Source organism: Nicotiana tabacum, chromosome 20 (assembly GCF_000715075.1).
Source record: "Nicotiana tabacum cultivar K326 chromosome 20, ASM71507v2, whole genome shotgun sequence".
In the NCBI taxonomy this organism is placed as follows: Eukaryota; Viridiplantae; Streptophyta; class Magnoliopsida; order Solanales; family Solanaceae; genus Nicotiana; species Nicotiana tabacum.
In genome coordinates this window covers 163,263,946-163,291,585 of record NC_134099.1, presented here as the reverse complement: position 1 = coordinate 163,291,585, position 27,640 = coordinate 163,263,946, and the positions used below count along the sequence as shown (strand labels likewise).

The window sequence follows — 27,640 nt, the reverse complement described above, 5'->3', positions numbered from 1 at the left end:
ACTTCCTAAGACTATTTTACCCCTAGGAGACGCACTTCCTAAGTTTAATTTCATTCACTGGAAACGCACTTCCTGAATTAAGTTTTCATTATTAGGAGACACACTTCCTAGTCTGGTTCGCTCAGGTTATACTTTTGCTTAAGGAGACGCACTTCCTAGTTTGGCTTTTTAGATTATATTTTATTTCAGGAGACGCACTTCCGGAATTGATATTTCGCCCTTAGGAGATGCACTTCCTAGTTTGATTCGTTTTAAGTTCGACCATAGGAGACGCACTTCCTAGTATAGTTTTTTGAAGTTTACCCGTAGGAGACGCACTTCCTAATCGAGGTCTTTCAAGTTTTTTAGGAGACGCACTTCCTAAATCGAGATTTTATTCATAGGAGACGCACTTCCTAGTTCTAGTCACTGAAGTTTTCACCCTTAGGAGACGCAATTCCTGGTTTAGCTCATTCCGATTCAACCATAGAAGAAGCACTTTCTGGTTTGAGTCATTGAGGTTTTTATTTTAGCAGACACATTTGCTAGCAAGAGTTTTGGTTTTACCCGTAGGAGATGCACATCCTAGCCTAGTCTTTAGTTTACTCTCATCATTGCATCAGTAGGGTAAGTGAGTTACAAATTTGCTAACGACTCACAAATCTTCCCAGTACAAACTGGTTAGGAAATTTTGTTTGTTTTGTTTGTTTTGATTGTCAGGGACCCGCCTGTAGAACGGAGGAACAATTTTCAAGATCAAGTAGTGACCCACTGGAAAGCAGAAGGTTACAACAAAAATCCCCAGCATTCAACCAAGTTATAAATAGCAGAAGCTCGCCTCAAGAATGCGAGTCAACATCTGAGATGGTCGACAAAAGCTGGACACAACATAAAAGAAAAAGAAAAGAAGAAGAACAAGAAAAGAGAAAAACAAAAAAGGAGAAAAATAAGAAAGTGGAGAACAAATGTGGTCTGCTCAAGAACTAGCACCTACAACCAGCAAGTGTCAAGGTTCAAATCCAAAGTCTGTATGAAGCACCATTCAAGACTCAAGATCAAGTTTCAGAAGAGTTATAGATAGGAATCCTTGTAACTAGCAGCTGATAGGTTTAGTTAGTTTTTCTCATTTTCATTTTGATGTAACGACAGGACCGCGGACCGGAACCTCAACGGAACGGCACCTCGATCGGCTCTCCACCTCGATACACTTCACCATCTCTCTCATTTCCGAACTACACGTGGCCTGATTCCTGTATAACCAAGGATATGTAGGCAGCTCAGATACCAGGGCTCGGTCACATTCCCTTCCTTTCCTCAGTGTAATCCCTCAAAATAATGGTCGGGTCAAAAACACGTCTAGTCGTTCTTTATCGGAAAACTCTTCGTGTTTCCAGTCAAAGAGGGGCAGCTGTAAGCACGTGATTTTTGACCCTCCCCGAGGATTTTCACATTTTTTTTAGCATAAATATGTAATTGGGTCTAATATAGCCATTTTAACTATTTTTACTTTATTTCGTTGCAAAAAGAAAAATCACAAAAAATACATATATAAATTTTAGTTTATGTATTTCTCATAAACTTGAAAAAATACAAAAAATGCACTTTATTTTGTAATTTATATAAATTCGAAAATTACAAAAAAATATATAGTTCTATTAATGTTTGCAGTCATTATAATTTTGAAAAAATACAAAATATTACTTCATATGTTATCTTTATATATAAAAAAAACGAAAATTACAAAAAAATAGTTTATTAATATTTTGTAGCTATTTTAAATCTTGAAAAATATTTAAAAAGATATAGTTTTGTTTAAATACTAGTCTTATTTTTGGTAGTTATTTTGCTTACATAGGACTAGTTAAGCAACGTTTTCCTATTTCTCGGGTCCGGGCAAAAGAATAATATTCGGGTTCAAACTACCCGGTTTTAGGCCTAATTTCGGACCTAGCCCATAATAAACCGAGTCCAGGACACATGGGGAACCCCACCACGCGTGGGGGACACAAATCTCGAACCCCACCACGCGTGGGCTCATTTTTTTGGGCAAACCCATTACAAAACACGGATGAAACATTTTGAAGAAAAAAAAATTTTCAAAAAATTAAGAAGAGGCCACTGTTCACGCTTCTTCTTCCTCAAGAAGAAGAAGAAGAAACCCTAGCTAACCCTCTCCGTCAACGACCCTTCCAGCAGTCCCCGACGTCGGAACCCACTCCCTCACGTCGTTACCCTAGCTAACCCTCTCCGTCACGACCCCTCCAGTGAAACCACCATAAACAGACCCCGCTACATAGCCTACCACCTCTAAGCTCCCCGCGTCAACCACTGCCCAAACAACCCACCCAAACTCCATCGCAACCACCGGAGCCCCGACGAGCAGCTGTCGCTGCTGCTGCTGCGTCAAGTTCCTCCCCTCCAAACCAATTAAACCCTAAACCTCCATAGCTGCTCCCTCCTCACTAACAGACCCGTCGACACCCGCGCCTCCGCCTCTGTCAAACAGCAACTGTTGTTGCTTGCCCGTCGCCCTTCCAAAACCTTTCCGTCACCTCCCTATCGTAACCTCAAAAACCAGTCGCACCACTACTCCCTCACGGCGTCACTGCTCCGACGACCACTGTTGTCCGTCGCCCCCATGTCCAGCGACGCCTCCGGCCATTAAAGACTGCCTGTCGACCCCACAGTCGTCGACCAAACAGTCCGTCAGCTTCACGCCAAGCAGCCCTGCGGTGTCGAAGTCGAGTTCCAGTCCAAAGCCCAAAAGTTGAGTCGAGGTCCGGTTCGTCAAGTTTGTTCCGAGGTTTCGTCGTTGTTCCTCGTTCAGTGAGGTCCGGCTTGAGTTCCGTCGAGGTTGTTGTCCGAGGTTTCGTCGCAGGTCCAATGCATCGGACGATAATATCAAGTAGGTCATCTCTGTCGCGTCCTTCATATTTGCTGTTTAGTAACATGTACATGTGTTTTCTTGAAATACAATCCTAGTTCATGCGAATAGTATGCAAATGAGCGAGACATATTCATATGATGTTTGCAAATTGCTATTTCTTGTTAATTAACTCCGTATGATATCGAAATTTGGTCGTGAATGTATTTCCTTTGTTTCGTCATGTTAAGTAGTTATTCGGCATTTTGTTTCTCCATGTTCAGATTATTGTTATCTAAATGTTTGTCTTAATGGTTGTTTGTACATGTAGTAGTAATGTTAAAATCATAGTAGTAATTTAATCCCGCGAAAAAATACTCGTTTCATCAAATAAGTTTAATCTACAACCCATGACCCCGCAAAGTAGCAAAGAAATGTAGTCATTTTAGCCTTGTCCTTTTTCTAAAAAAAAAGAGAAAAAAAGAATAAATAAATAAATAAAAATGAGACGAGCCTCGCCAAATAAAAAATACAAGCTGCGGGCCCTCTAAATGTATATATATTAAAAATACTTAGAATTCGGGACATGCCGTTTAGCAAATTTTGCGGTCTTCTCCAAAATAACAATACGTTAGTTGCTTTAGGTGCGTTTTAATAACGTATTTTTCTTAATTCGGGTGCACATTTATGTGACCCAAATCCAAATCTCAACCGAGTCGAGATATGTCAATAACCACGGGTGCATTGATGTAACGTGGTTTGAGATATATTTTCACGACGTTGCAATTCTCGTAAATAATAATAATAAAAGCGGTCAAGAATTTAAAACTCGCACATAGGTTTTAACATGTATAAAATCAGATAATCAAGCCAAATATAACAGTTGAGCGACCGTGCTAGAACCACGGAACTCAGGAATGCCTAACACCTTCTCCCGGGTTAACAGAATTCCTTATCCGGATTTCTGGTACGCATACCATAATATAGAGTCATTCTTTTCCTCGATTCGGGATTAAAATTGGTGACTTGGGACACCCTAAATCTTCCAAGTGGCGACTCTGAAATAAATAAACCAATCCCGTTTCGATTGTCCTTTAATTGGAAAAAACTCCCTTGCACCCTCTCGGGTATGTAAAAAGGAGGTGTGACACGCCCTATAACAGATTATGTGATTCTAATCCATGCTCATTGAATGTGCACATTTTGAGCACAAAAATAAAGCGTGTGATTTTGGTCAAGCTCAGCTTACACGACACTGCATAACCGTATTTATTTCAACCAATTGCTTCTTAAAAGACTCGTAAATTCTTAATAATTGCTAGAAATCAATTTTAGAAATCTAAAAAAGGCAATAAAAAGGTAAGTATTTAATTTCTTTAAATAATGACGATGAATTATGGAGAGACTTGTCAATGAAGCAGGTCAATTTTTTTTTGGGTCCTTTTTTGCCTTTTCTTTTGTTCCACTTTTTCCTTTTCCATTATTTTTTCCTTTTTTTAGGACCAAAAAGAGAGTCTAAAATCAGAATAATAAGACATTGTACTTAGAGGGTGTTTGGATTGGCTTTTAAGCTGGTCAAATCAACTTTTAAATTCCTTTTAGCTTTTCAATGTTTGACAGTTAAAAAATACTTAAAATAAGTTAAAAACTGCTTAAAACAAGCCAAAAGCAATAAGTTGGGCAACCCTAACTTATTATTATTTTTTAGATTAAAAATTATTTCAACTGAAAAATTACCTTTTTAAGTCAATCCAAACGGGCTCTTGGTGGCCCTGTAATTCAAGGTATTAGGTGGGCTATTTTGATATAAATTTTGAGATTAAATATATACCATGTTTGGTTATGCTTATTAGCTAAATTAATATTTATTATACCAAAATCTTGGTATAATTTGTCTCAAATAAAATGTGGATAAGTTATTCAAATTTTAATCCCAAAATTATAATCTTGGAGTAAGCTTTTGAACTAAACAAACCCTAGCTAATACTTTGACTCGTAGTAGAGTTTTATGTGTATTAGGATTTCTAAAGCTACACGATAATTTACCTAGAAGAACAAGAACTCTTTATGGAGATGGAACACAATAATTACAATAACTCAATATTAACTCATTAATACTTTTTAATTATCAGTCTTTAATATCAGATTACTGAAGACGAATAAGAAGAGAAAGAACAAGCATGGCTACTGCTTCAGGTACCTTTTCTTTTCTTCCTTTTTAGTTTTTAATATCATATTCAAACTCAATCAACTATGACTCACCGGCCTTAAACTAGAGGTTTCGGGTTGGGGTCCTGGAAACAGTAACACTCTGAATTAGTCAGGTATAATGTAGATATACCGGATAACGGGCGGAAAGCCAAAAAAATATGTGACTCAATTTCAAACTAATTGGGGTCGATATGAATCCTCTACATTTGTTCTTAAGACATGAACATAGTAATATTCGCCTTTAACAAGGGGTCTCAGTTCGAGCCAGAATAGAAAAAATCCTAGTAGAGAGTGTTTCCTCTTTAGTGAGCCTAATGTGACGTGCATCTTAATTAGTCGGGACCTGAAATGGGTATTGGACACCGACGGATGATAAATAAAAATTTTTTATGTATATGCTGTTTTCTCCCTGCAGCTATCTTTTTAACAGGAAGTTTACTTTTCTTTGTTGTTTGTGGAGAAAAATTTTGTTGATGATTTTCTAGTGTTCTATGATAGAGAGGCTAGGTTATAATTGATAGAGTGAATAATATGTCTTTTCTTTCTTTAATGAATATAAATAAGATATCTTTTTTTGTTTTGTTTTAGTAATGGTAGCCATATTTTTGTATTTCCTGATTCTTAGATTTTTTTTACTACCTGATTTATTTATGATTCGATTTTACTATTATCTTGTTGTTGTTATTTCCACTACATCAGTAGCTAGCAATCTCAAAAAGGTTTTGAACCCTTTGACCACTGAGCTACGCTTTTGGGCTACAATGCTAATTGGATTCAAAATATAATATATATATATATATATAGAGAGGCACAAAACAGAATTTGCAGTATAATTATCCGGCGAAGAGGTTCGGGTGAACCCCCTTCCGCCCCGGGGCAGATTTCGCTGGAAAATTATGTTGTATATATATATGACAAAATATATTTTTACCCTCCATATATTATGTTTTGAACCCCTTGACATAGCCCATAAGTAGGTCATTGGTTCAATTCCTACTAACTACAATCTTTTTTAATTTTTGAAGTTTTTTCTTTTTTTGAACCCCTTTAGCGGAAATCCTGCTTCTGCCCCCTAAATCCACCCCTGCTCTACACTGATGTGATTATGCATGCAAGTTTTAAGCCTAGGGTCTATCGAAAATAGTCTTTCTACATGCACAAAGGTGGGGATAAAGCTGCATACTCACTACCCTCCTCAGACCCCACTTGTGCGATCACACCGGATATGTTGTTGTTGCTTTTGTTTTATAAGCCAGATTGATATGCTTGCTTTTGAAAAACTCTGTTTGTGCTCATGTTACAATATCTCTCTTTTGAGAACTCAATAGTAAGTATTTGTTAAGCAGGTGAGGGACAAAAGATCCAATTCCCACATTTTGATGTAGTTTCAGATGAATCAGACCACTATTACCTCAAATCAAACCAATCCAGAAAGGATAAAAATAGTTTCAAAGATGCAAACACTTCTACCTGCAGAAACATTATGAAAGAATGGAAAATCCTTGAGAAAAATCTTCCTGAATCCATTTATGTTCGCGCTTATGAGTTACGAATGGATCTGCTACGAGCAGTAATTATCGGTGCTCCTGGTACTCCTTACCACGACGGGCTCTTCTTCTTTGATATCGTGTTTCCTTCCGATTACCCGAGGCATCCTCCCAAAGTTTACTATCATTCACGCGGCTATCATATGAATCCTAATCTGTATCCTAATGGTACAGTTTGTTTGAGTCTTATTAATACTTGGAATGGTAGCAATCAGGAAATGTGGACACCTAAAAATTCTACAATCCTTCAGCTTCTCGTTTCGATTCAGGGGCTAGTACTCAATTCTAGACCTTACTTCAACGAGCCTGGACACGAAAACTATACCACGTCTGAGAGGTGGAAGAACACGTCGTTAGCTTACAATGAGAAAGTGTTCATTTTATCTTGCAAGACAATGTTATGTCATATTCGTACTCCTCCAAAGAATTTTGAAGCCTTTGTCTATGAGCATTTTCGTGAACGTGGTGAATTTATATTGGCAGCTGTTAATGCTTATAGTGATGGTAAGGCGATTGTTGGTTGTTATCAAGGAGATAACCAGACATCGTCTCGAGTTAATGTGTCTGCTGAGTTTCAGAGAAATTCAAAGAAAATGTATGTTGAGTTACAAAAAGCATTCAAGAAATTTAGCATTTCAAGTCCAAATCAGGTGGAGATGAAACCAAAGGAACAAGCTAAGAAGAAGAAAAGGAAAAATAAAGAAAACTCAAGTGGTGTTAAGCCAAAAGTAACAGAGGAAAAGTCTAAAGGTGGAATTATGCAGAAGATAGTAGGTTTTATTAAGCACATTTTTGAATTTGAGAATTAGAATTATGTTTTTAGATTTCAATATACTGGAAACAGTTTGCACCAAATGGAACATTGACTTAGATTTAGTTGTTATTGTCTGTCTCATACTCAAGATTTCCCTTGTTTTTGGTAGATTAATTATTGGTTATGAAGTCTGAATTTGTGTTGTTTTCTTAGTTATTTTCTTTCCTTGTTAGAGAATTTCTTAAATGGGGTCAAGAAATTATTGGTTATGAGTTTAGGTCAAGAGTTGTGGGGTTTTAAAGCTTTTAATCGTATTATCTTTTTAAGTGGTGTTGACTCACTATATATATATATAGAGAGAGTGTTATTTTTCGAAGTTTTTTAGCTGTGATTTATATAATTCTTAAGGATCCATCAGTAATTAATTACTATACAAAGTGTATGTTGGCACGAATTTATGGTTGGCTATGTGAGTTCAGCTGAATTTATTGTTTTTGGTTCGAAACATATGCATAAAAAATTCAAATGTATACATATCATACTCATTTTAAAGACACCTGGCTCTAGATTCTGAATTCATCTCTATGCATACAGAGGAATTAATCATTCTTTTTATATATAAAAAAAAGAGTAGTTTCGTACAAAGCTTTTTTTCATTCCATTGTTTAAATGAATCATACAGTTATTCAACCCTTACTATTAAAACAAAGATACACTATGCTCATACTCCTACACATGCACCAATGAAAACATCTAATGTTATCACCGAAATAAATACGACTTAATTTGTCTTTCTTGAAATAGAAAACATCGATTATCGATAACATTAAAGTTCCTACAATTTTTTTTTAATCATACTATAAAATATAAAAAATCATATAAAAATCTATGTTTCTATCAGTACGTTAGTAATCTAAAACTGATACCAAATCTTTGCAATTGAAATCATAGTAATTTGGAACCAGCCATTCCTTAAGCCGGAGGTCTATCGACTATCAGTCTGTATACACACTATCCTCCGCAGACCTCACGTGTGAGATTACACTGAGTTTATCATCATTTTATTGTTATGGAACCAGCCCAAGAAATCAGTTGGTTTTCCACTGGCATTGTATTGAATCAAGAAGATGAACAAGACATAACAAGTAAGAAATTACTTCCTTCTGATTCAGATTTTGATACAGTTGATGATTGGGATTTCGACGTCGAAAACGAAACAAAAAATCATCTTTATGTCACACCTGAGAGTTTAATACATAACAAGAAGTCAAGAACTTCGTCGATTTCTTCACTTAACATATTGAAAGACTTTGGAAATGGATTCAGAAAATTAAAGGGGCAAAAAATCACTATTCAAACTAGTGAAATTGAATGTGCAAATAATGGTAAATTGTCTACAGATTCAATTCTTCGTTTAGGCGGACAAAATTTTATTCAATCTTTTGAATCTTCAGTTGATCATCCATTTGTTAGTTCCTTGTTAAGTATTTCAGAGGAAGATTCTAGAAGTGTTGAACTCGTCGAATGCCTTTTATTTTGCGCGGAGAAAGTGTGGCAAAAGCAATATGATCGCGCGATTAACCTTTTAAATGAATGTGACAAGTTTAGTTCCAAAACAGGAAATCCTGTTCAAAGACTTGTTTACTATTTTTCCCGTGCCCTACGTGAACGAGTTGATAAAGAAATCGGAAAAAATAGCACGAAAGGTTTGGAGATATATGGAATGCAAGATCTTGAGAACGCGTTAAGGAGTATAAATCAATGTACGATTGCAGTTCAAGACATGCCTCTTTGTCAAGTGATAAAATTTGTTGGAATTCAAGCGATAGTAGAAAATGTAAGAAACTCGAAAAAGATTCATATAATTGATCTTGAAATTAAAATGGGGGTACAATGGACAATCTTGATACAAGCACTTGTAACTCATCAACAAGAATCTCAATCTCCCTTTGAATATCTCAAAATAACTGCTATAGGAAATACTCAATCAAGGACTAAACTCGAGGAGACAGGTAAACGACTGATGAGTTTTGCTGAGTCTTTAAACTTACTATTTTATTTCAAGAGCGTTATAATAGAAGATATCATGGATCTCAAGAAAAATGACCTAGATATAGATCCTGAGGAAACGATTGCAGTTTACGCGCAACATTTTCTGGCTAACATGATAATGCAACAAGAAAAGCTTGATTTCTTGATGGGATTTATTAAAGGTATAAATCAGCGTATAATGGTCATTGCTGAAGTTGAGGCAAATCATAATTCTCCAGTTTTTGTTAACCGTTTTATTGAAGCATTATTCTACCACGGTGCTTTCTTCGATTTATTTGAAGATTGTATGAAAAATAATGAATCAAACAGAACGACTATGGAATCAGAGTTTATGTGGCAAGGAATAAGGAATATTGTAGCAGCTGAAGGAGAGGAAAGGACTATTAGACATGTAACAATTGAATTATGGAGAGAGTATTTTAAGCGATTTGGAATGGAGGAAATGAAATTGAGTAATTCGTCGTCGTATCAAGCGAAAATGCTGCTCGAAAAATTCAGTACTCGGAATTCTTTTACGCTTGAAATGAATGGAAATTTTCTAGTTATTGGGTGGAAGGAAACTCCTCTGAATACACTTTCTGCTTGGAAATTTCGTAAAAGAAGTATTTCTCATGGTGCTTGCTTCTTCACTCTTTAACATTAACGGGCACCCCGATGCATAAAGCATTTCGCGTTCACGTAGGGTCCGAAGAAGGGCCGCATCCCAAGAGGTGTTATGCAGACAGCCAAACCTAATACAAACACTAGTTGTTGCTTTCATGGCTCGAACTCGTAACATATAGTTAATGTACTACTTATTATGTTTGATCAAATAGATGTTTTGTTCAACTCCTTTATTTTCTTCTAACAGTTTAAAAAGGCCTACTTGTAATGAAAGCTATATAGATTTTTCAACCACAATTCCTCCCCCCTCCCCCCCCCCTGTACTTTCAATTGGTATCAGAGCAAGGTTCATGTCTGCTCCTTAATTTTAATGTTCTTTAATTGCTTTATTGTTCTAAAAATGAAGTATAATTATATTTGTCATACCTGTTTGTCAAGTTTTTAGTGACACAGATTGTAGAATTTAATGAATCAATTTTTGTAAACATTGTGGTTATATTATTATTTCTAATGGCATAATCCTTTTTGACACCATTTAATGTGATAATTTTTATGCTTGTATTTGCAGCAACTAAAAATAACTTCTATTACAGCTAATGGTCATATGTTCCATTGTGATTCTTGTGTTTTTCTTAATCCTCCATTTGGGGATAGATGAGATTTCTCTACTCTTAAACAGAGTCTCGTGTTCGAGCCCTAAGATGAAAAACTCTTGGTAGGTAGTGCCTTCCCCTTTAATATGTCATACGCGATCCAAATTCGAATTAATTTGACGAGTGGGTTCCAACATTTTCGGGGTTCCTAATTGAAGAATTAAACAAAATAGCCGCCCACCCAGCTATTTAAACTAAAAATAATTGGTGGATGTATAATATATGTATAATTTATATATTTATGTGTATAAAGTTAATGTATAATCTATGTATATGGTTAGAAAAAGTAACCAATGAATTTGGTCGGCTATTTGTATAAAGATCCCTTTTCGTTTCCGCCACTCAATGGACTGGGCTGTGACCCGACGACCTCCTGGGCCGGCCTCTATATTCTGTTTTTCCATGGGCTTATAAGTACAATCCATTCGAAAAATTGCAAAATATGACACTTTTTGAGGTGGTTTTAAATTAAATTTTGAACCCCACTTGCTCTATGGATAGAATTTTAAGGTCAAAAATTAAAAATGTTGTCAATGAGGCAAGCGAGGGGTAACATTTGTTTGCATGCGACGTGATAAAATTCAAGACCATCCACTTTAAGGGCTATTTGTGTACTTCACCCCAATTCATTTGTTACCCGTATTATTAGTAATCTTAAAGATTATATATAGTTGTAGAGAGGGATAATTTTACAAAGAGTGTTTTACAATTAATATGGTTGTTGTTGTTATAGGCAAAAAACTATTATAGAGAGGTAATATATATATATAACTTAAAAATTCGGTTCTAAGGAAAACTTAGCTTTTATATAAATTATTTTTCTGACCAGCTATTTGGATAAAGCTGATCGCTGAGAATTGTGCTGAGACATAACTAATGAAAGCTTATTTGCATGGTTAATGGAGAACGTATGTACAACCAGGGGCGGATTTAGGGGGCGACAAAATTTATTGTTTGCCTGTATATGTTATGTTTTGCAGAGGCGGATTCAGGAATTAGATTTTATGGGTTCAACTTTTAAAGTTTTTGCATTGAACCCATTGTATTTTTAAAGTTATGGGTTCATACCTACCATTTTCTGCAATTTTAATAGATTTTTACACATAAATTTATGCTGCGCAGCAAAAATACTGGATTCAGATGAACCCGTCGGACATACTCTACATCCGCCTCTGATATTTTGAATCCCCTTGACATAATCCAAAAGCATAGCTTAGTAATCAAGAGAGTTCAAAACCTTTATAAGGTCATTGGTTCAATCCTCACTAACTACAATTATTTTTAACTTTTGTTTTTTGAACCCCTTAGCGAAAATCTTTCCTTCGCCACTACATACAGACATATGTCTTATTTCATTGTCTGAGATTTTAATTAATGTTCAAGTGATTGTTTAGTGACAGAGACATGAGTGAGGATTTCATTTCGAATATTATAAAACTTTGTGTGAACCTATTTGTTTAAATTTTAATGGACAAAATTAATTTGAAAATATGTGGTTTGTGGTGGGTAGATTGTACTGGTGGTGGATTAATAGATTGATACCCGCCCGTTGTTTAACACACCAATAATTTTTGTTAATATTGACGATGTAAAATATATTTATAAAATTACGTCATTCAAAAATAATTACAGCTAAGTCTTTTAAATGACATTAATTGATAATTTTTAATTATTAATAAATAATCAGCGATAACAAATTAAATTAAACTAATAATGTAAAAATTTATTATATTCTATGTATATAACTTAAATTATATAAAAATAAATAAAAGAGTATTAGGCTAACTAGTAACTTGATCTACTAACCAATAAGGGTTGTGATGGAATGGTAAATACTTCTTTATCCTTAATCAGAGGTCTTATATTCGAGCCCCTGGGTATGGAGTCGCCTTTGTTAGGGAGCGCTTTACTCCCAATGTGAGACTTTCCGGTGCGAATCCGAATTTAATCTGGCCCCAATGTGTGTACCGGACACCGGATGGAAAACCAAAAAAATACTTGATCGACTAGATGAGGCTCAATCAAGAGGACGAATAAGATGGTGACACGTACAACTGTTAATTCTATGTCATTTCATTTTCAAGAAAGAAACTTCACCCATCAATTAAACTTGCAGTCGTTCTAGCATTGAGCAAAAAACTTAGCTAACATTTCTCTCTGTATCTTTTTTTTTTTTTTTTCTGAATTTCAATTTGTTGCATTGTCCTCATTAAAACATTAGATCCTCGTTAGATCATATTTAAATTTAAAAAAAAATTCCCGTATTTACTTTTAGACTTTAGTGTTGCTAATCTCAAAGTAAAAATTACTACACTAGTATAATATTCGTATAATTTGACTAGCTGCAGTCGCTTGTACCCAACCTCTTCTTTATGTTACCAATTAATAATTTTGTACAACTATATTTGCAGTAGACTTTTAAGTGAACGATCTGAGTAATTACTTTTTAGGTTATTAAGGTTTAAATTGAAGAAAAATAAGAAAACCCAAGGACAAAAAAAGAGAGGGAAAAAAATTATAAAATTTCTAATAGAGACTTATCTTTTTTGTTTGTCCATTCAGTGTCCGACATCCAATCAGCGTTTGATTAACTCGAATCCCCACCATGTAATCAGAATTCAATGTCCGATATCCTAAGTTGCTCCGACACAACGGGGCATTTGCATCTATACCCGCTTTTTGTGTCACGTTTTAACTTGTGTTCGTTTTATAAAAAAAAATTGCAAGCGTATCCGCTTTTTCGCATAATTTCAGCATACGGGGCTGAAGTAGCAAAGACAATCACGCAAAACTTCAGCATTCTAGTAGCCGGGCCTGAAGTTCAGCTCTAGAGCTGAAGTTATTGTTTTGTAACTATCGAACTTCAGCTCTAGAGCAGAAGTCTTTGTTTGTAACTGGCGAACTTCAGCTCTAGAGTTGAAGTTTTTGTTTAATAACTGTCGAACTTCAGCTCTAGAGCTGAAGTTTTTTATTTTTAACTAGCGAACTTGAGCTATAGAGCTGAACTTTTTGTTTGTGAAGTTCAGCTCTAGAGCTGAAGTTTTTGTTTTGTAACTGTCGAACTTCAGCTCTAGAACTGAAATTTTTGTTTGTAACTAGCGAACTTCAGCTTTAGAGCTGAAGTTTTTATTTGTAACTGGCGAACTTAAGCTCTAGAGCTGAAGTTTTTAAAATCCTTGAGTATGTAATGCTGAAGTTTCTATCTTTGGGGGAGGAACCATACCTTATATACATGACCAGTACTGCAGAAAAATCATTGATTAACTACCCTTTATCCACATGATCTTTCTGCATGCGAGAGTTTGAGATCTGATAACTTAGTACTATTTTAGCTGTTGGGGATATTATAGCTCCATAAATGTCAAGAAGATTAGATTCTTTTTAGATGCAACACTTTAAATTGGGATTCCGGTAATACAATTGACTTTTCTTTTGACAAACATTGAAGAAGCAGATTGAAAATAAAGATTTCGAATCGCCTCGGTCTATAAAATATTCATTTCACAAAAAGGTTTTCTTACGTTACAATTATTTTAATTATGTATAGTAAGATGACTTCTAATAAATTGAGTGAAGCCACAGAAGGAGAGATATTGTTACATCAATATTAAGTTCCGGAGAGATATGGAGATCACTAGGAGAAGGAAAAGGAGAAAGGGCTGAAGTTTTTTTAAAAAAGTGGGTACAAGTTAAAAAAATTTAAAAAAATGAGTTTAGGTTAAACGGGGGCGACCAAATAGGGCGCTCCGTGCAATTTTTACTGACAAAGCGGTATGAGTATGAGATCCGTACCAAATTTGATCAAATAATTTTGGATAATTTGATCAAATAATTTTGGATACTTTGATTATGGCTGACAGAAAAATTCGAGACGAAATACAATTTGATTCCCGAAACCAGAACCAAAACTAGGGTAAATTTGAAGAAAAGAGCATATATTACATAGGAAATCAATCATTTACTTATTACTTATTTACAACTTGAGAATAAAAAAGAAATTCACACTTTACAAGCTATACGTAAGTATTTAGTAAAATTTCTTATAATTTAGAGATATTTTTATATTTTTGAATTATTTTAGTCGGATCCCTGCATCCCTATCCGTACTAAGATCCGTATCCCCAAATTTTAAAATTTATATTTTGAATTATCCAATCTCTAAATCTGCATTCGTGTCGGCCATCTTTGTCTATGTCCGAAGTTTCGATTAATTCGAATTTGCTTATATGACGTGGACTACTAACTGAATAAGAGTGTTACACGTGTGAATACAGAGGTACCTCATAATAAATTCCTGATCGATAATATTGTTACACTTGTATAAGAGCAGTACATACATATCACAATAGATTTCTCACAATAGCTCTACCAACATCAGAAAGTTCATGAACGGCGACGTTTAATGCAGAAAATGGTGATTTACTACCCTTAAAATACTCTTCACATTCTTGTGCATCTCCAGATGAACCTACCATTCCATCTTCAGCAAATTTTGGATCCCCTTTGGTTAAAGCTTCAATTGCTTCAGGCAAACTTGCTGTTAAAATTACCTGTTGAAATTTAAACATTACGTTAATTGATTATAACTTGAAAAAATTACTGACTTTGATTTAAAAGCAATAATTATGCCTCAGTCACATAAAAGTTGAGGTGAGCGTGGCTTAATCTTAGTTGTAAATAAAATATAAGGAATAAATAAAGATGATACTTAGGTTATATGTGGAATAAATAAGCTCCAGTAACTATTGATGTGTGATGACTGACGTTCTCTATAAATAGAGACAACTCCTAATATTTTCTTTTAATTTATTTTAAAAAAGATATTGTTTATATAATTAGATAGAATTAATGAGATAGATTTGTAGCCACATAAATATTTATGACATATTTAGATCATAAATTTCAAAGTTTTTTTTCTTAAACTTTTCGTGCCCAGTTAAACATTCTCACACAGACGGAGCCAAAATTTGACTAAGAAAATTAAAATATGAAAAAGTAAATTTATAAAAAAGCCAAGAGGAATCAATCTATATATATAAGTAAAAAAATTATAGAGCTATACAGTGTAATTTTTCGCTTGACACCCCTTGAATACATGTGACTCTAGTATAAGAATAACGCTTACACAATCTGTTTCTTGAGTATATGTTTGGTTCTTTCTTTCTTTAACTACAGTTAAACCTCTCTATAACGGCATTCTTATATAAGAAGACCTCACTAAAAAAGCGAAGTTTTTTCGGAACCAAATTTCATGTTTTGTTATAATATATCTTTTCTATGACAAGAATTTGTTATAATATCCAAAAATATTTGAAACAAACGAGGCTGTTATAGAGAGGTTTGACTGTCGTAATAACATGTTATGATTAAATATTTTCTATAAATAGATGACAATCCCGGTTCTTAATTATTCTAGAAATAACCATAACGTATTATGTTTCCTTGAGTACATGATACGTAGTTTTTGTCCACAATTTGCTGCCACTATTAAATAATTGAGCTGAAAGGTGCACTCTTCGTTTCAATTATGTTTTGCTCAGCATGGAGTTCTTAAAAAATTAAAATTTGTGGTCCAAAACAAGGGAAAATACTTGTATAATTATAAATTATGTCATTTAAGTAAAATAACAAAAATTAAATAAAATGACAAGTTTAAAGTTAAATTATTACTAAATATAAAAATATATTTTGGGGCGAAGGGAGTACTATATAAATTTCTTATATTACCTTATATGAAAAGGCACAGTTTTTCAAAGGACCTTTCCAAGCTGCCGGAGGATTCGAATGCCGGAGTTTTGAAATTGTGACTGCAGCCTGATTAGCCTTAGATTTTATAGCATCGACCATAATTAGTGCCAACGTTGTAATATCCCCTGTTTCACTTCGTTTGTCCGAAAGCAGAGTTTTCAGACAAAGTTGGTAATTTGGTGTGTTCTTGCATGTAGTTTCTACTAGATTATTGGCGTTTGTTTGTAGTAGTATTGTCAGCAACATCATTAGGACAATCAAATTCTTCATTTTGAAGTTGGAAAAGAGAAGAGAGAGAACCAAAGTTGGATTTTTTTTATGGAGAAATTTAAGGTTGGAGTGTGTTTTGTAGAGGGGTTTGGTTTTTATATAGATCAGCTTACGGAGGCAGACCTATGTGTAATCACGAAGGGTTCACCGGATTCGTAAACTTCGATAAAACTTTTGTATATTCAGACCTATCTATAATAGTCATATTTTGTAATAGCATTTTACTATAACGGTCAATATGAGTGTTTATAGTTCGGTTTTGATCTGTTTTTTCCTAAAAAAAACAAATCAAGTAAGTTAGTTTTCAAATATTAAAATCAAACAAAACAAATTAAGTCGGTTTTTTCTCGATTCGGTTTATGTCGGTTTTTCGGTTTTTCGGATTATTTGTCGGGTTTTTTCTTAAATATAAGACATACACTACCAAATACATATTTCGGCGACCACATTTTTAACGTAACACTATCAAATCAATTGCCCTTTGAGAGATCTATTATTTAACAAGATATATTGATGATAATTGAATCAAATAGTGATGAATAATTTAAGAACTCAATTAAAAATATATTATTTTTAACGTGAAATAGATTCTTGCACATAACAAAAGAAAATTACCAATCAAACTAGAATTTAAATGTAAAAAACTGTACTAAAAGTGCAAATGATTAACATTTACTATAAAACTTTTGAAACTTTGATATAAATTTTTAAAATTTTTGTATAAAAGTATACATATATATAGATGTAATAATAAATTTAAAATAGCTACTCCTATATTCGGTTTGGTTCGTTTTTTTTATTAAAACCAAAACCAAACCAAATTTGATCGGTTTTTAAATTTCAAAACCATAACCAAACCAAACCTAAAAAGTATCAATTTTTTTGGTCGGTTTGGTTTGATTTTTCGGATTTTTATGAACTCCCATACTCAAGGGAGTAGTCTATTGACCAATGAAATGAGTGAAAGAATGATGAGGTCCATGGGCCAAGCTACATTATGATAAGGGTGCAGAGGCAGACCTACGTGTAATCATGAAGGGTCACCGGATCCGTAAACTTCAGAAGAAATCTTATACATTCAAACCTCTATATAATAACTCATATATATAATAACACTTTACTATAACTGTTAAATATTATGTTATAATATATGTTCTCTATAACAACATTTCACTATCAGAGGCGTATCTATATTTTCATTCTATGGATTAAATATTTAAAGTTTTTAACATTGAACGCATTATATTTTAAAGTTATGGGTTCATATCTACTATTTATTACAATTTTAGTGATTTTTACATATAAATTTATGCCCCGCATCAAAAGTATTGGATTCAGTTGTACAAGGTAGCTCTACGCTGCATCCACCCGGCCCTGTTTACTATAGCAATCAAAAAATATCAGAACAAACGAGGCTGCTATAAAAATGTTTGATTGTATATATATTTGTATACCTTAAAAATGGTTAATTCAAATTACTCGGCATTCTAAACACTAAAAATCTTTAAATAATACTGATTGAACAGAATATTGGTACCTCTGACGCGTTAATTAAATCTTAGGTCTGCCTCGTTGTGTGCATATCTGTTTCTCCTTTTCGGTGGGGCTTGTGGGGAGAGATAGTTTCTAAAGAAGACACGCTGCTTCTGAACATCTTTGGATCATTAAATCAGACTCTATATGATAAGACTTGGAACTACCAAAGTGTACACAAACCAAAAAGCATATCACTTGTACACAAACCAAAAACATATCACTTGCCCTTCTATTTCAAAAGGTGTGGATCCAATAATTTAAAGTTAGTGAAGTGTAGATTTTGGTCAAAGTACCTAAAAGCAGTTGACCAAATCCGCTACGGATCCCACACCCATGTCGTGTCAAGACGCAGGGGCGGATGCACCTTCAACGAAGCGGTGTCACGCGACACCGCTTCGTCGGCTAAATATATGCATCAATACCGTGAGAAAACGAATAAGTAGAAAAAAATGACACCACTTGATACAAATTGCCTCTTGGCATGTTGGTTAAGTATTTGATTTTGCTCTAATAGGTCAGAGGTTCAAACCTCAACTGATTATGTAGAATTGAACTAGGACCTTTTCTAACTTAAGATTAAAATCAATGGTCTAGGGTTATTTTTTGTTTAAAAATATGATAACTAAAGTTATTTATTTTCGTTCTTTTAAAACTTTCGACACCACTTATAAAAATTTCTACATACGCCCCTGTATATATAGTGATGTGTGACGTCCAGGTTGATGTGCCCTCAGCCTAATGATTTCGAGCGCAACTTATGCTTAAAGACTCGATAATTTACTTGATTATGCAATTCAAACCAAATATCCTATTTCGCTACGTTCTTCATTGATGCGAGAGTGGAGATATCCATTGTTGTTTATGCATACGATAATATTTAACTAGACATTAGGTTTTTTAAGAAATAAAAGAAAGATTCTTGAAACATACTAAAAATACTCTTGAAACTTGAAAGGTGTGATATTAAATTTGATATTTTTAAAGTTATAAGAACATAGCATTAAGGCTAAAATCATATAATATAGAACATAGAAATAGAGATAGTGCATGATTCCTTTCGTTATCGTGATCATGATAGTGGGATGCATCATTTTATTGCCTTTTTCTTATCTCTTCTTTTTGGGTTGATTTATTGGAAGCTCTGAATTATTTTCTCTTGTTGTTTGATTGAATGAAATAATTAGATAATGGAGTGATGCAATACATCTAGTGGTCGATAAAATTGCGTAATATTATTGGCGATGCATTTCTTTGTGCAATGCATTTCTTTCTTTGCAATGCTTGCGTATTATCCTTCACTATCTGTTTTCTAAAGATGACAATAAACAAAAAAAAAAAAAAAAAAGGATTTAGGGATAGCAACATTTTTTTGCTAATCCGTCTTTGAATAAGATTAACCAAATTTTCATTGCTTAAAATGAACAGATCGGTGCACAGCGCATTCTGATGCACGAAGGCTTCAGGAAAGAGCCGCACCCTAAAGGATGTAATGTAGATAGACTACTCTAATGCAAGTATTAGTGACTGCTTTTACATCTTGAACCTGCAACATATAGGTTACATGAAAACTACTTTATCGTTGCTCTAAAATTAATTAGATTTTTCTTGTTTAACGACAAAATTTGTTCATCGGAAATTTCTGTTTTTTTTTTTTTTGTAGATTGTTCGTCAAACTTATTCAATCGTACGAGGTAAATTTCTCATGTATATTTTATTCTTTTTTTTTTTTTCAAATTTCTTGTATTTGCAACATGCTAGATCTTTAACATGAAACGTATATAGAACGTAAGACGGCCAATTAAAACTTCTGAAAACACGCACATGGGGAAGTATATTGAGTTCTATTACCTTTTTAGGCAGAAGTGTACAAACTAAACCAGATCATCAAATCGAAAAGTCGAACCAACTCGATTAAAAAAGAGATATTATTATTTTTAGCCTGCATCAAAAATTATATATATCTGATAATCAAAAAAGTGTATAAAATTTATATAATTTTTGTATATAACACCTACAGAATGTATATATATGCAAAAATATACAAAGTTTATACATTTTTTTGGTTATAATTTTTACAACGGCTATACAATATTATTTTTTCATTAAAATATCGATTATATTTGGTTTGATTTGGTTTGGTATTGAGTAAAAAAAATCGAACCAAACCGCCATATAAATATATAATTTTATATATACTTTTAACACTATTTATAGTATTTCTTTAAAAATGTCAAGAAATATTTGCGATTCTCTTATGGGATGTAATATTTAATTAAATATGAAGTGCTCCATATTTATTAACTTTAAATAATGGGTTGTATGATCACTTTCTTATCAAGTGTTAGTGAAATGCGTCAATCTTTTTGTTCTTCCATATTCATATGTCAAGATCTATTAAATTTTTCTATCTTTTTTGAATTTGAAAAGGTATTTCAATAATTTAAAATTAAATAGAACATATCACTATATAGGTTCGTATCTATTTTTATGTTTAATTATTAATTCGGTTAGCCTTAAAAGTGTACATCAATGTAATATTATTGTCAAAAGACTAAAAAATACCTATCATGTGTTACTAAGAAAATTCTTCCATAAGATATTTAAATAGCTCATATATTGTCAATTTTTCTAATTTTTACTAAACATATTATCAAAAATTTCTCCTGGAATTAGGGGTATACATGGACCGAGTTGGTTCAAATTTTATCAAAATCAAACCAAACCAAATATATCGGTTTGGATTGGTTCGATTTTGTCGGGTTTAGTTACATGGCATTTGTCTTTATTTTTCGAAATGATCTAATACTCCGCACTCTACTCTGTATTTCTGTAAAATGTTGTTTTCATGACTCGAACCAGTAATCCCTTGGTAAGATGACAATAACTTTACCAATTATGTCAAGGCTCCTCTTGTAATGGAAAACAACAAATGTTCTCGATTGTATCATATTTTTTTTTGACCAGGCATGGAATTTAGAAAAGAATGGAATATTTTTAAAACTTTTGATGAAATAAGTTTCAAAATATTTAAAGTTAAATTTCTTATTTACATTAAAAAATCATCACATAAATGGGAACTAACACATTTCCCTTTCATGCATGATCATATCAGGACCTTGAAGTTGTCGTGGCCCAATTTTGATTAAAAAGCGTTTTGCACTATACATACTTTTTTGACATTTTGCGTTATATCTTTTATTATCTACTAGTAACTAGTAATAATTTACTATCTAGCAAATTTCAAAATACACCAATGTGAAACTAGTGTCGTTTTCAGGATGGAAAAATACAAATATTACTCAATAAATAACAATAATCTGTTATCGTGCCCCACACCCATGTGCTGAGAGCTGCGCAATTTGTCTAAAGCGGCCGCTGGTTTTGGTTTAAGAGAAGAAATCTAATACTCCCTCCGCTTCAATTTAGGTGATGTAGTTTGATTCGGTACGGAATTTAAAAAAAAAAGATTTTTGAAATTTGTGATCTTAAAAGGTTAAAGGTAAAATCTTTGTTACGCCATGATATTTTGATTAAAAAAACTTCTCATTAAAAGTAAAATGAGTAAAATAAAGAATTTAAAACTAAATTATTTCCAATCGTAGAAATTTATGCCCCGTCTCGAAAGTTATGAGTTTAGTTGAACCCGTAACTATAATGCTAGATCAGTGGCAGACGCACGTGGTGGCAAGCGGGTTCAACTGAACCCGCTTTACCGAAAAATAATACTGTATATATGTATAAATTACGATTAAAGCAGCGTAAGTTTTGTATAAATATTTTATTTGAACCCACTTGACAACTACTATTTTATAATTAAATTTATGTACTTTTAAGATTGAACCCGCTTGCATAAAATTCTAGGTCCGTCATTGTGCTAGATACGCCTCTGGCGGAACAAAAATTTGAACATTATAAGTTCGGGACTGTAATTCTTTTAAATTAATAAATTATAAATTAATAATTTTATATATATTTAATAAATTTATTAAAATAAATATAAAATCTAAATAAAAATTATTAAGTTCAGCGGAACCCGACTCTAACTTCGCCCCTGAGATTCACATAATACTCCCATATCGGCGCTGGGACATAAGAAAATAGGCCAAGTGGACATGTCTTATCCACCAAAGTAATTGAATCAACGTTTACATTGTATAGAAAAGTCAGTGTCAGCATACCTAGCAGAGCACCATAAGTGACACCTGTTCCTCCAATCTCTCACATCTGTTCCAATTAAGAGTAACAAATAACTGTTTGATTTGAAAGATGAATTCTCTCGATTTTGTGGTTGCTGGAAATGAAATTTATCTATGCATTGTTATTTGTTACGGTTCAAAATAAACAAGCAGCGAAAATAATAGAGAACGATAACTAAAAATAAAATAAAATTAATCAACATAATCGAAGGTAGTCTGAATAATCAAGTAGAAAAGAAAACTTAAATACCCGTCTTCTTGAGTCGAGGGTCTATCGGAAACGGCCTCTCTAGCTCTTGAGATATGGGTAAAGTCTACATACACTCTGCCCGACTTCACTTGTAAGATTTTTCTGGGTTATTATTGTTATTGTTGAACATTTTAGACAACAATCAAGGCTAATCCAACCGCTTCCAAAGAACGATGAACTACAATCCTAAATATAAAGAAAATGAGAAAAAGATTATCCTCAAGAACCTAATTCTTGAAAGTACGTAATTCCCGAACACAAACCAAGAGGTCTAATTCTCCCTCGAGGAGTTTTCGTATGTCAAAATACGCTAACTGCTTAATAAAATAACCCTAGACTTAGAAATACGTAAAATAAGCAAAGTTCCAATATCTTGCGCGCTTCGCGCACCGTGAAGCCATGACTTCAGTGGTTCTACCCTTTGGGCGCGCACTCAAGTGCGTTCTCGAACTGCTTCGCTCGCAACATCCTTCCCAAGCATCAGAATATGATATTCTTCGTACGAATCCTCAAATTGACTCTCCAAACACCTTCTAGTTAATCGTTGAAGATCCTGCATCTCTTTAGCGTACATTCCTTGAACGTTTTTGGACTTGAAACAAATTAAGTTTTAGATAATTCTGGGTCATTCAATGTTCTCGGAGGGTCTGATTAATTTAATTTTACATCGGAAAGTCTCACTTTACTTTGGAGGTAAAATGCTTCGTACTAAAAGAAATTTCATTTCCGAGGTACGAATATAAAACATCTGGTTAGTATGAAGATGTATTTACTAATTAACCACAAACTTTAGTATTCTAATTTTATTTACAATTAGAAAAATTTAAACTATATACAAACCAGATAAATAATTTATATAATACTAGTGTTTAGTGGCTTATATATAGTAGATAATAGATAATATATCAAATCTTCTAGATCATAGATTCACGTTTATTAGACACTTAAGTAAGTTGATTTTAAGTACTTTTACATAATTTGATTGTTAACCATCATTTCAAAAGATGCATTGTTACAGGTGGAAAACGTTTTTTATTTCCCTAATTGAATATTAGTAAGCAAAACCTCTTCGATTGTTACTCGTTAACTTAAAATAAGCATATTTTATGCTAATAATTAGGTAAAGATTAAAGGAATTAGTATCTAATCTTACATGATTATCCCAAAGTATGATTGTATTGTATGAGTATTCATTAATCATTACATATTGTTAAGAGAAAATGACATTGTATAGCCGATCTCAAAATAATAACAAATATATATATATACACAAAAATTATATAAATTTTATATATATTTTTTGACTGCCAAACATATAGTTTCTGATGTGAGCTAAAAGTAATAATACCCCGAACTGTTCAACTTACGTAACTCATTATACTTGTTATGGGTTAAACGACTCTCTCTCTCTATATATATATCCACACACACTTCTTTGTTAGCGAATGTAATTAGTTTCGTCCGACCAACAAATTTTATATTTTGCCCATATTATTATGAGTATGTTTTCACTTTTAATCCCTTAATTGTTGATAAATTATGATTTTGATCCCTGTATGGGTCAAAATATGTCATTAGAGTATGTTCCCAAGTCGTCTTTGGACGAGATATCCCAAGAAGCAGCGAATTTGTGGTCGAAAAGTCCACGTGAGCCGTAGTTGAGATGTCAGCAAGGGTTGAGGCCGAGGTCGAGGTCGGATACCATTAACAGAGCTGTAACGGCTGGTTTTCAAGATAGGATACTAAAGAGAATATTCTAGTAGATATTCTCTGCATTTGTACTATTAGGGTTTTTTTAGGAATATGTCCAATATAAATAGAAAAAAAGACAATTAGAGGGGCATGTGAGATTCATTGTAAAAAAGACACTTTGACTAAAAGATTCGGCACTCACTTACTAGCATACAAACATTACCTTTTACTCTATGATTTTGGTCGAGATTATTCCATCATATCCAAAAATAACTCGAATATTCAAAGATCTGTCTATCATTCGCTATCAAGAGAAAGATCCACGTATTCCATCCTTTATTGGGTTAAAATTCCTCTTATTTACTTGAATGTCATTTATTATTGTTCATTATTATTGAATGCTACATTATTGCCACTAATTTCTAGAACATTTATTACACAATATTACCACTGTTCGTCCAAATCTGTATGACATCAGTTGCTCTTTTCAAAACTAAGATCTAAGGATATTATTGTAAGCTAAGATTAACTCTTATTTATAGAAATTTAATTATTTGAACCAAGATTTATAATTTTTGGTCAAATAATTTGGCGCTGTATGTGGAGTTTTCCTAGTTAAAATTTTAGTTTTCTCTAGATCTACAATTAAACAGGTCACTAACGTCACAAAACCCAAGATCTTTTTTTTTTGCATATACAAAACCCTACATCGCAGGTAACCGAGAAGAAAGGACGAGAATAACAAGTGACCTCCTAACCAATCTCATGAATGTCATCAAAGAAACCTATGAAACGATGGGTGAGGACACGACTCCCAGTGCGTCCCCTAGGTGGGATGGGTCACCACCCACACACTGTAGCATAATGAAACCCCATAGTAAAGGAGCCTCCATGTTTGTAGAGGAAGTGGCACCTCTAGCTGTACAAAAACTCCTCGAGGCATGGCTGACTGACACACTAACAAGCATCCTCAACAAACCCGCTCCAGGCTCGACTGCAGAAATCACAAGGACTGGCACAACACAACAAATAGACGAGCAGTGCAACCAACCCTCTCCTCCAACTACAGGTATAACTCACAATGTCGTCGATAATGCAGATGACAATGCCCTCGCAACTATCTTGAAAAGGATGGACGAAATGGAGAATAAAAACAAGACGCTCCGAAATTAGATGAAAGAACACTAAGAATAGGTTGGCAAGGTACTGGGAGCTCCTAAGTTGCTGCCGAAAAGGGACGCCAGTAGGTTCGTAGAACGGCCATGCAGTGACGGTGTAACCCTGCATGCTATACCAAAAACTTTCAAAATGCCGCCCTACCTCAAGATATACATAGGCACAACTGACCCTGAAGATCATATGATTCATTATGTCACTGTCGTGAAAGGCAATAACCTCTCCAAAGAACAAATGTCTTCCTTCTTGCTGAAGAAGTTTGGTGAAACCCTCACTAGAGTGGCATTAACATGGTATTCGCAGCTACCAGCCCGTTCCATAGAAACTTTTGAAGAAATGGCCGACAAGTTCGTAACGGCTCATGCCGGAGCCAAGAAGGCCGAGGCGAGAACGATTGACATATTTGCTATTAAACAGTCTCTAGGAGAAGGATTGAGGGACTTTCTCGCGCGGTTCAACCAAATAAGGATGACTCTGCCAAACGTATCAGAAGGGATGACAGTGGCAGTCTTTCAGAACCGGCTGAGTAGAGATAGTTCAAGAGAAACTAGAAAGTTGTTGAGTCGGTTTATGAAGTATCTCCCAACGACTTGGGACAAACTCAACAGGCCAACTCACCAACTGACTTTGGTACAAGCCGAATCAACAAAGGATCTAAAAGACAACGCCAGAAAAGATCATTCAATTTCGCGACCTAACAGGGAATGGCATCAACCATATATCAGGTTGGTCGCCGCGCCCTCCCCCCGCTATAAAGAAGGTCCATCTAGACCAAGGATAGGAACTCATCAGAACGATAGAGGTATGCCCCTTATTATCTGTGATGACCCTAAAGGTCATCTCTTGTTTTAGAAGTCAAAACTGTATTCCGATGCCTTGAAACCTATTTTTGTCTCACCTCAATTTGCGTGCGTAGTTCGGGCATGTTTTCGGAAAGCTTTTATGTGAAATTTAAGAAAAAATTAAAAATGGGAAAAGGTAATTAATTGTAATGGTTGGCTTGCCTAGCTTTCACGAGTAGGCGCCATCACGACTCCCGGGGGTGGAGAATACATGTCTTGACAAGTTGGTATTAGAGATCTAGGTTTCTTAGGTCTCACAATTCACGAACAAGCTGGGTAGCGTTTGAGAGATCGGTACGGAGACGTTTGTGCTTATACCCTAGAGGCTACAGAGTCTAGGAATAATTTCACATCTATTCTTCTCTGTTGTGCGATTTGACTTCTCAATGCTAATTGAACTTCTACTCTATTTTTTCGCAAATGGCGAGAACACGTTCTTCTTCATCCGATGATCAGTAGCCCGAGCCCCCAGTGGCAGCTCCTACGATGGGCAGAGGATGAGGTCGAGGCCGTGCCAGAGGCCGAGGCAGGGACAGGACTCAGCCTAGAGCAGCAACACCATCGACGGAGCCTTAGGTAGAGTTCGAGGAGGAGGTTCCAGCCCAAAACGTTCCAACGGGGCCAGCTCAGGTCCTAGAGGGGTTCATCGCCACTCTGGTACTCCAGGATGCTTTTGTCCATCTAGTGGGCCTTATGGAGAGTGTTGCCTAGGCAGGCTTACTTCCTGTAGCACCAGTCGTCTCTCAGGCTGGGGGAGGAGCACATATTCCCGCTAATCGCACTCTGGAGCAAATGGCTCCCCAATTTCAGACTCCAGCAGCTCAGCCAGTTAGGGTAGTTCAGTCGGGTGTTATGGCTCAGATCGGTGATGGAGCAGCTATGTCTGCTGATGCTTTATGGAGGTTGGATAGGTTCACCAAGCTCTTCACTACTACTTATGGCGGTACATCTTCAGAGGATCCCCAAGACTATTTGGACAACTGTCATGAAATTTTTCGGAACATGGGGATAGTAGAGACCAATGGGGTTGACTTTGTTATTTTTCGTCTGTCAGGTTCTGCCAAGACTTGGTGAAGGGATTATTGTTTGGCTAGACCAGCTAGGTCACCGGCTTTGACTTGGGATCAGTTCTCTCAGCTCTTTCTAGAGAATTTTCTACCTATCACTCAGAGGGAGGACTATCGGAGGCAGTTTGAGCGCCTCCAGCAGGGTTCTATGACCGTCACGCAGTACGAGACCAGATTTATCACCTTGGCCCGTCATGCTCT

At 34.7% G+C, this 27,640-nt stretch overlaps 3 protein-coding genes across 3 annotated transcripts; 2 read left to right on the top strand and 1 right to left on the bottom strand.

Moving 5' to 3' along the window:
• Nucleotides 1-4,816: 4,816 nt before the first annotated feature.
• Nucleotides 4,817-7,495, top strand: LOC107775542 (putative ubiquitin-conjugating enzyme E2 39). Its single transcript, XM_016595290.2, has 2 exons — nucleotides 4,817-5,038; nucleotides 6,400-7,495. Exons 1-2 carry the CDS (start codon nucleotides 5,023-5,025, stop codon nucleotides 7,407-7,409), a joined length of 1,026 nt encoding a protein of 341 aa, XP_016450776.1. The 5' UTR covers nucleotides 4,817-5,022; the 3' UTR covers nucleotides 7,410-7,495.
• A 928-nt stretch (nucleotides 7,496-8,423) lies between these two features.
• On the top strand, nucleotides 8,424-10,043 carry LOC107775541 (scarecrow-like protein 18). The gene has a single exon (XM_016595289.1). The coding sequence runs from the start codon at nucleotides 8,424-8,426 to the stop codon at nucleotides 10,041-10,043; it is 1,620 nt and encodes a 539-aa protein (XP_016450775.1).
• A 4,888-nt stretch (nucleotides 10,044-14,931) lies between these two features.
• Nucleotides 14,932-16,906, bottom strand: LOC107775540 (cell wall / vacuolar inhibitor of fructosidase 1). The gene is made up of 2 exons (XM_016595288.2): nucleotides 16,390-16,906; nucleotides 14,932-15,212 (listed from the first exon to the last, which is right to left on the bottom strand). Exons 1-2 carry the CDS (start codon nucleotides 16,678-16,680, stop codon nucleotides 15,003-15,005), a joined length of 501 nt encoding a protein of 166 aa, XP_016450774.1. The 5' UTR covers nucleotides 16,681-16,906; the 3' UTR covers nucleotides 14,932-15,002.
• Nucleotides 16,907-27,640: the final 10,734 nt, after the last annotated feature.

What these genes read in the sequence shown, in the direction of transcription:
- LOC107775540 (XM_016595288.2), bottom strand. Translation starts at nt 16,680, where the DNA reads ATGAAGAATTTGATTGTCCTAATGATGTTGCTGACAATACTACTACAA. An exon ending in ACTGTGCCTTTTCATATAAG is followed by an intron (nt 15,213 to 16,389) that starts GTAATATAAGAA and finishes AAATTTCAACAG; the next exon opens with GTAATTTTAACAGCAAGTTT.
- LOC107775541 (XM_016595289.1), top strand. Translation starts at nt 8,424, where the DNA reads ATGGAACCAGCCCAAGAAATCAGTTGGTTTTCCACTGGCATTGTATTG.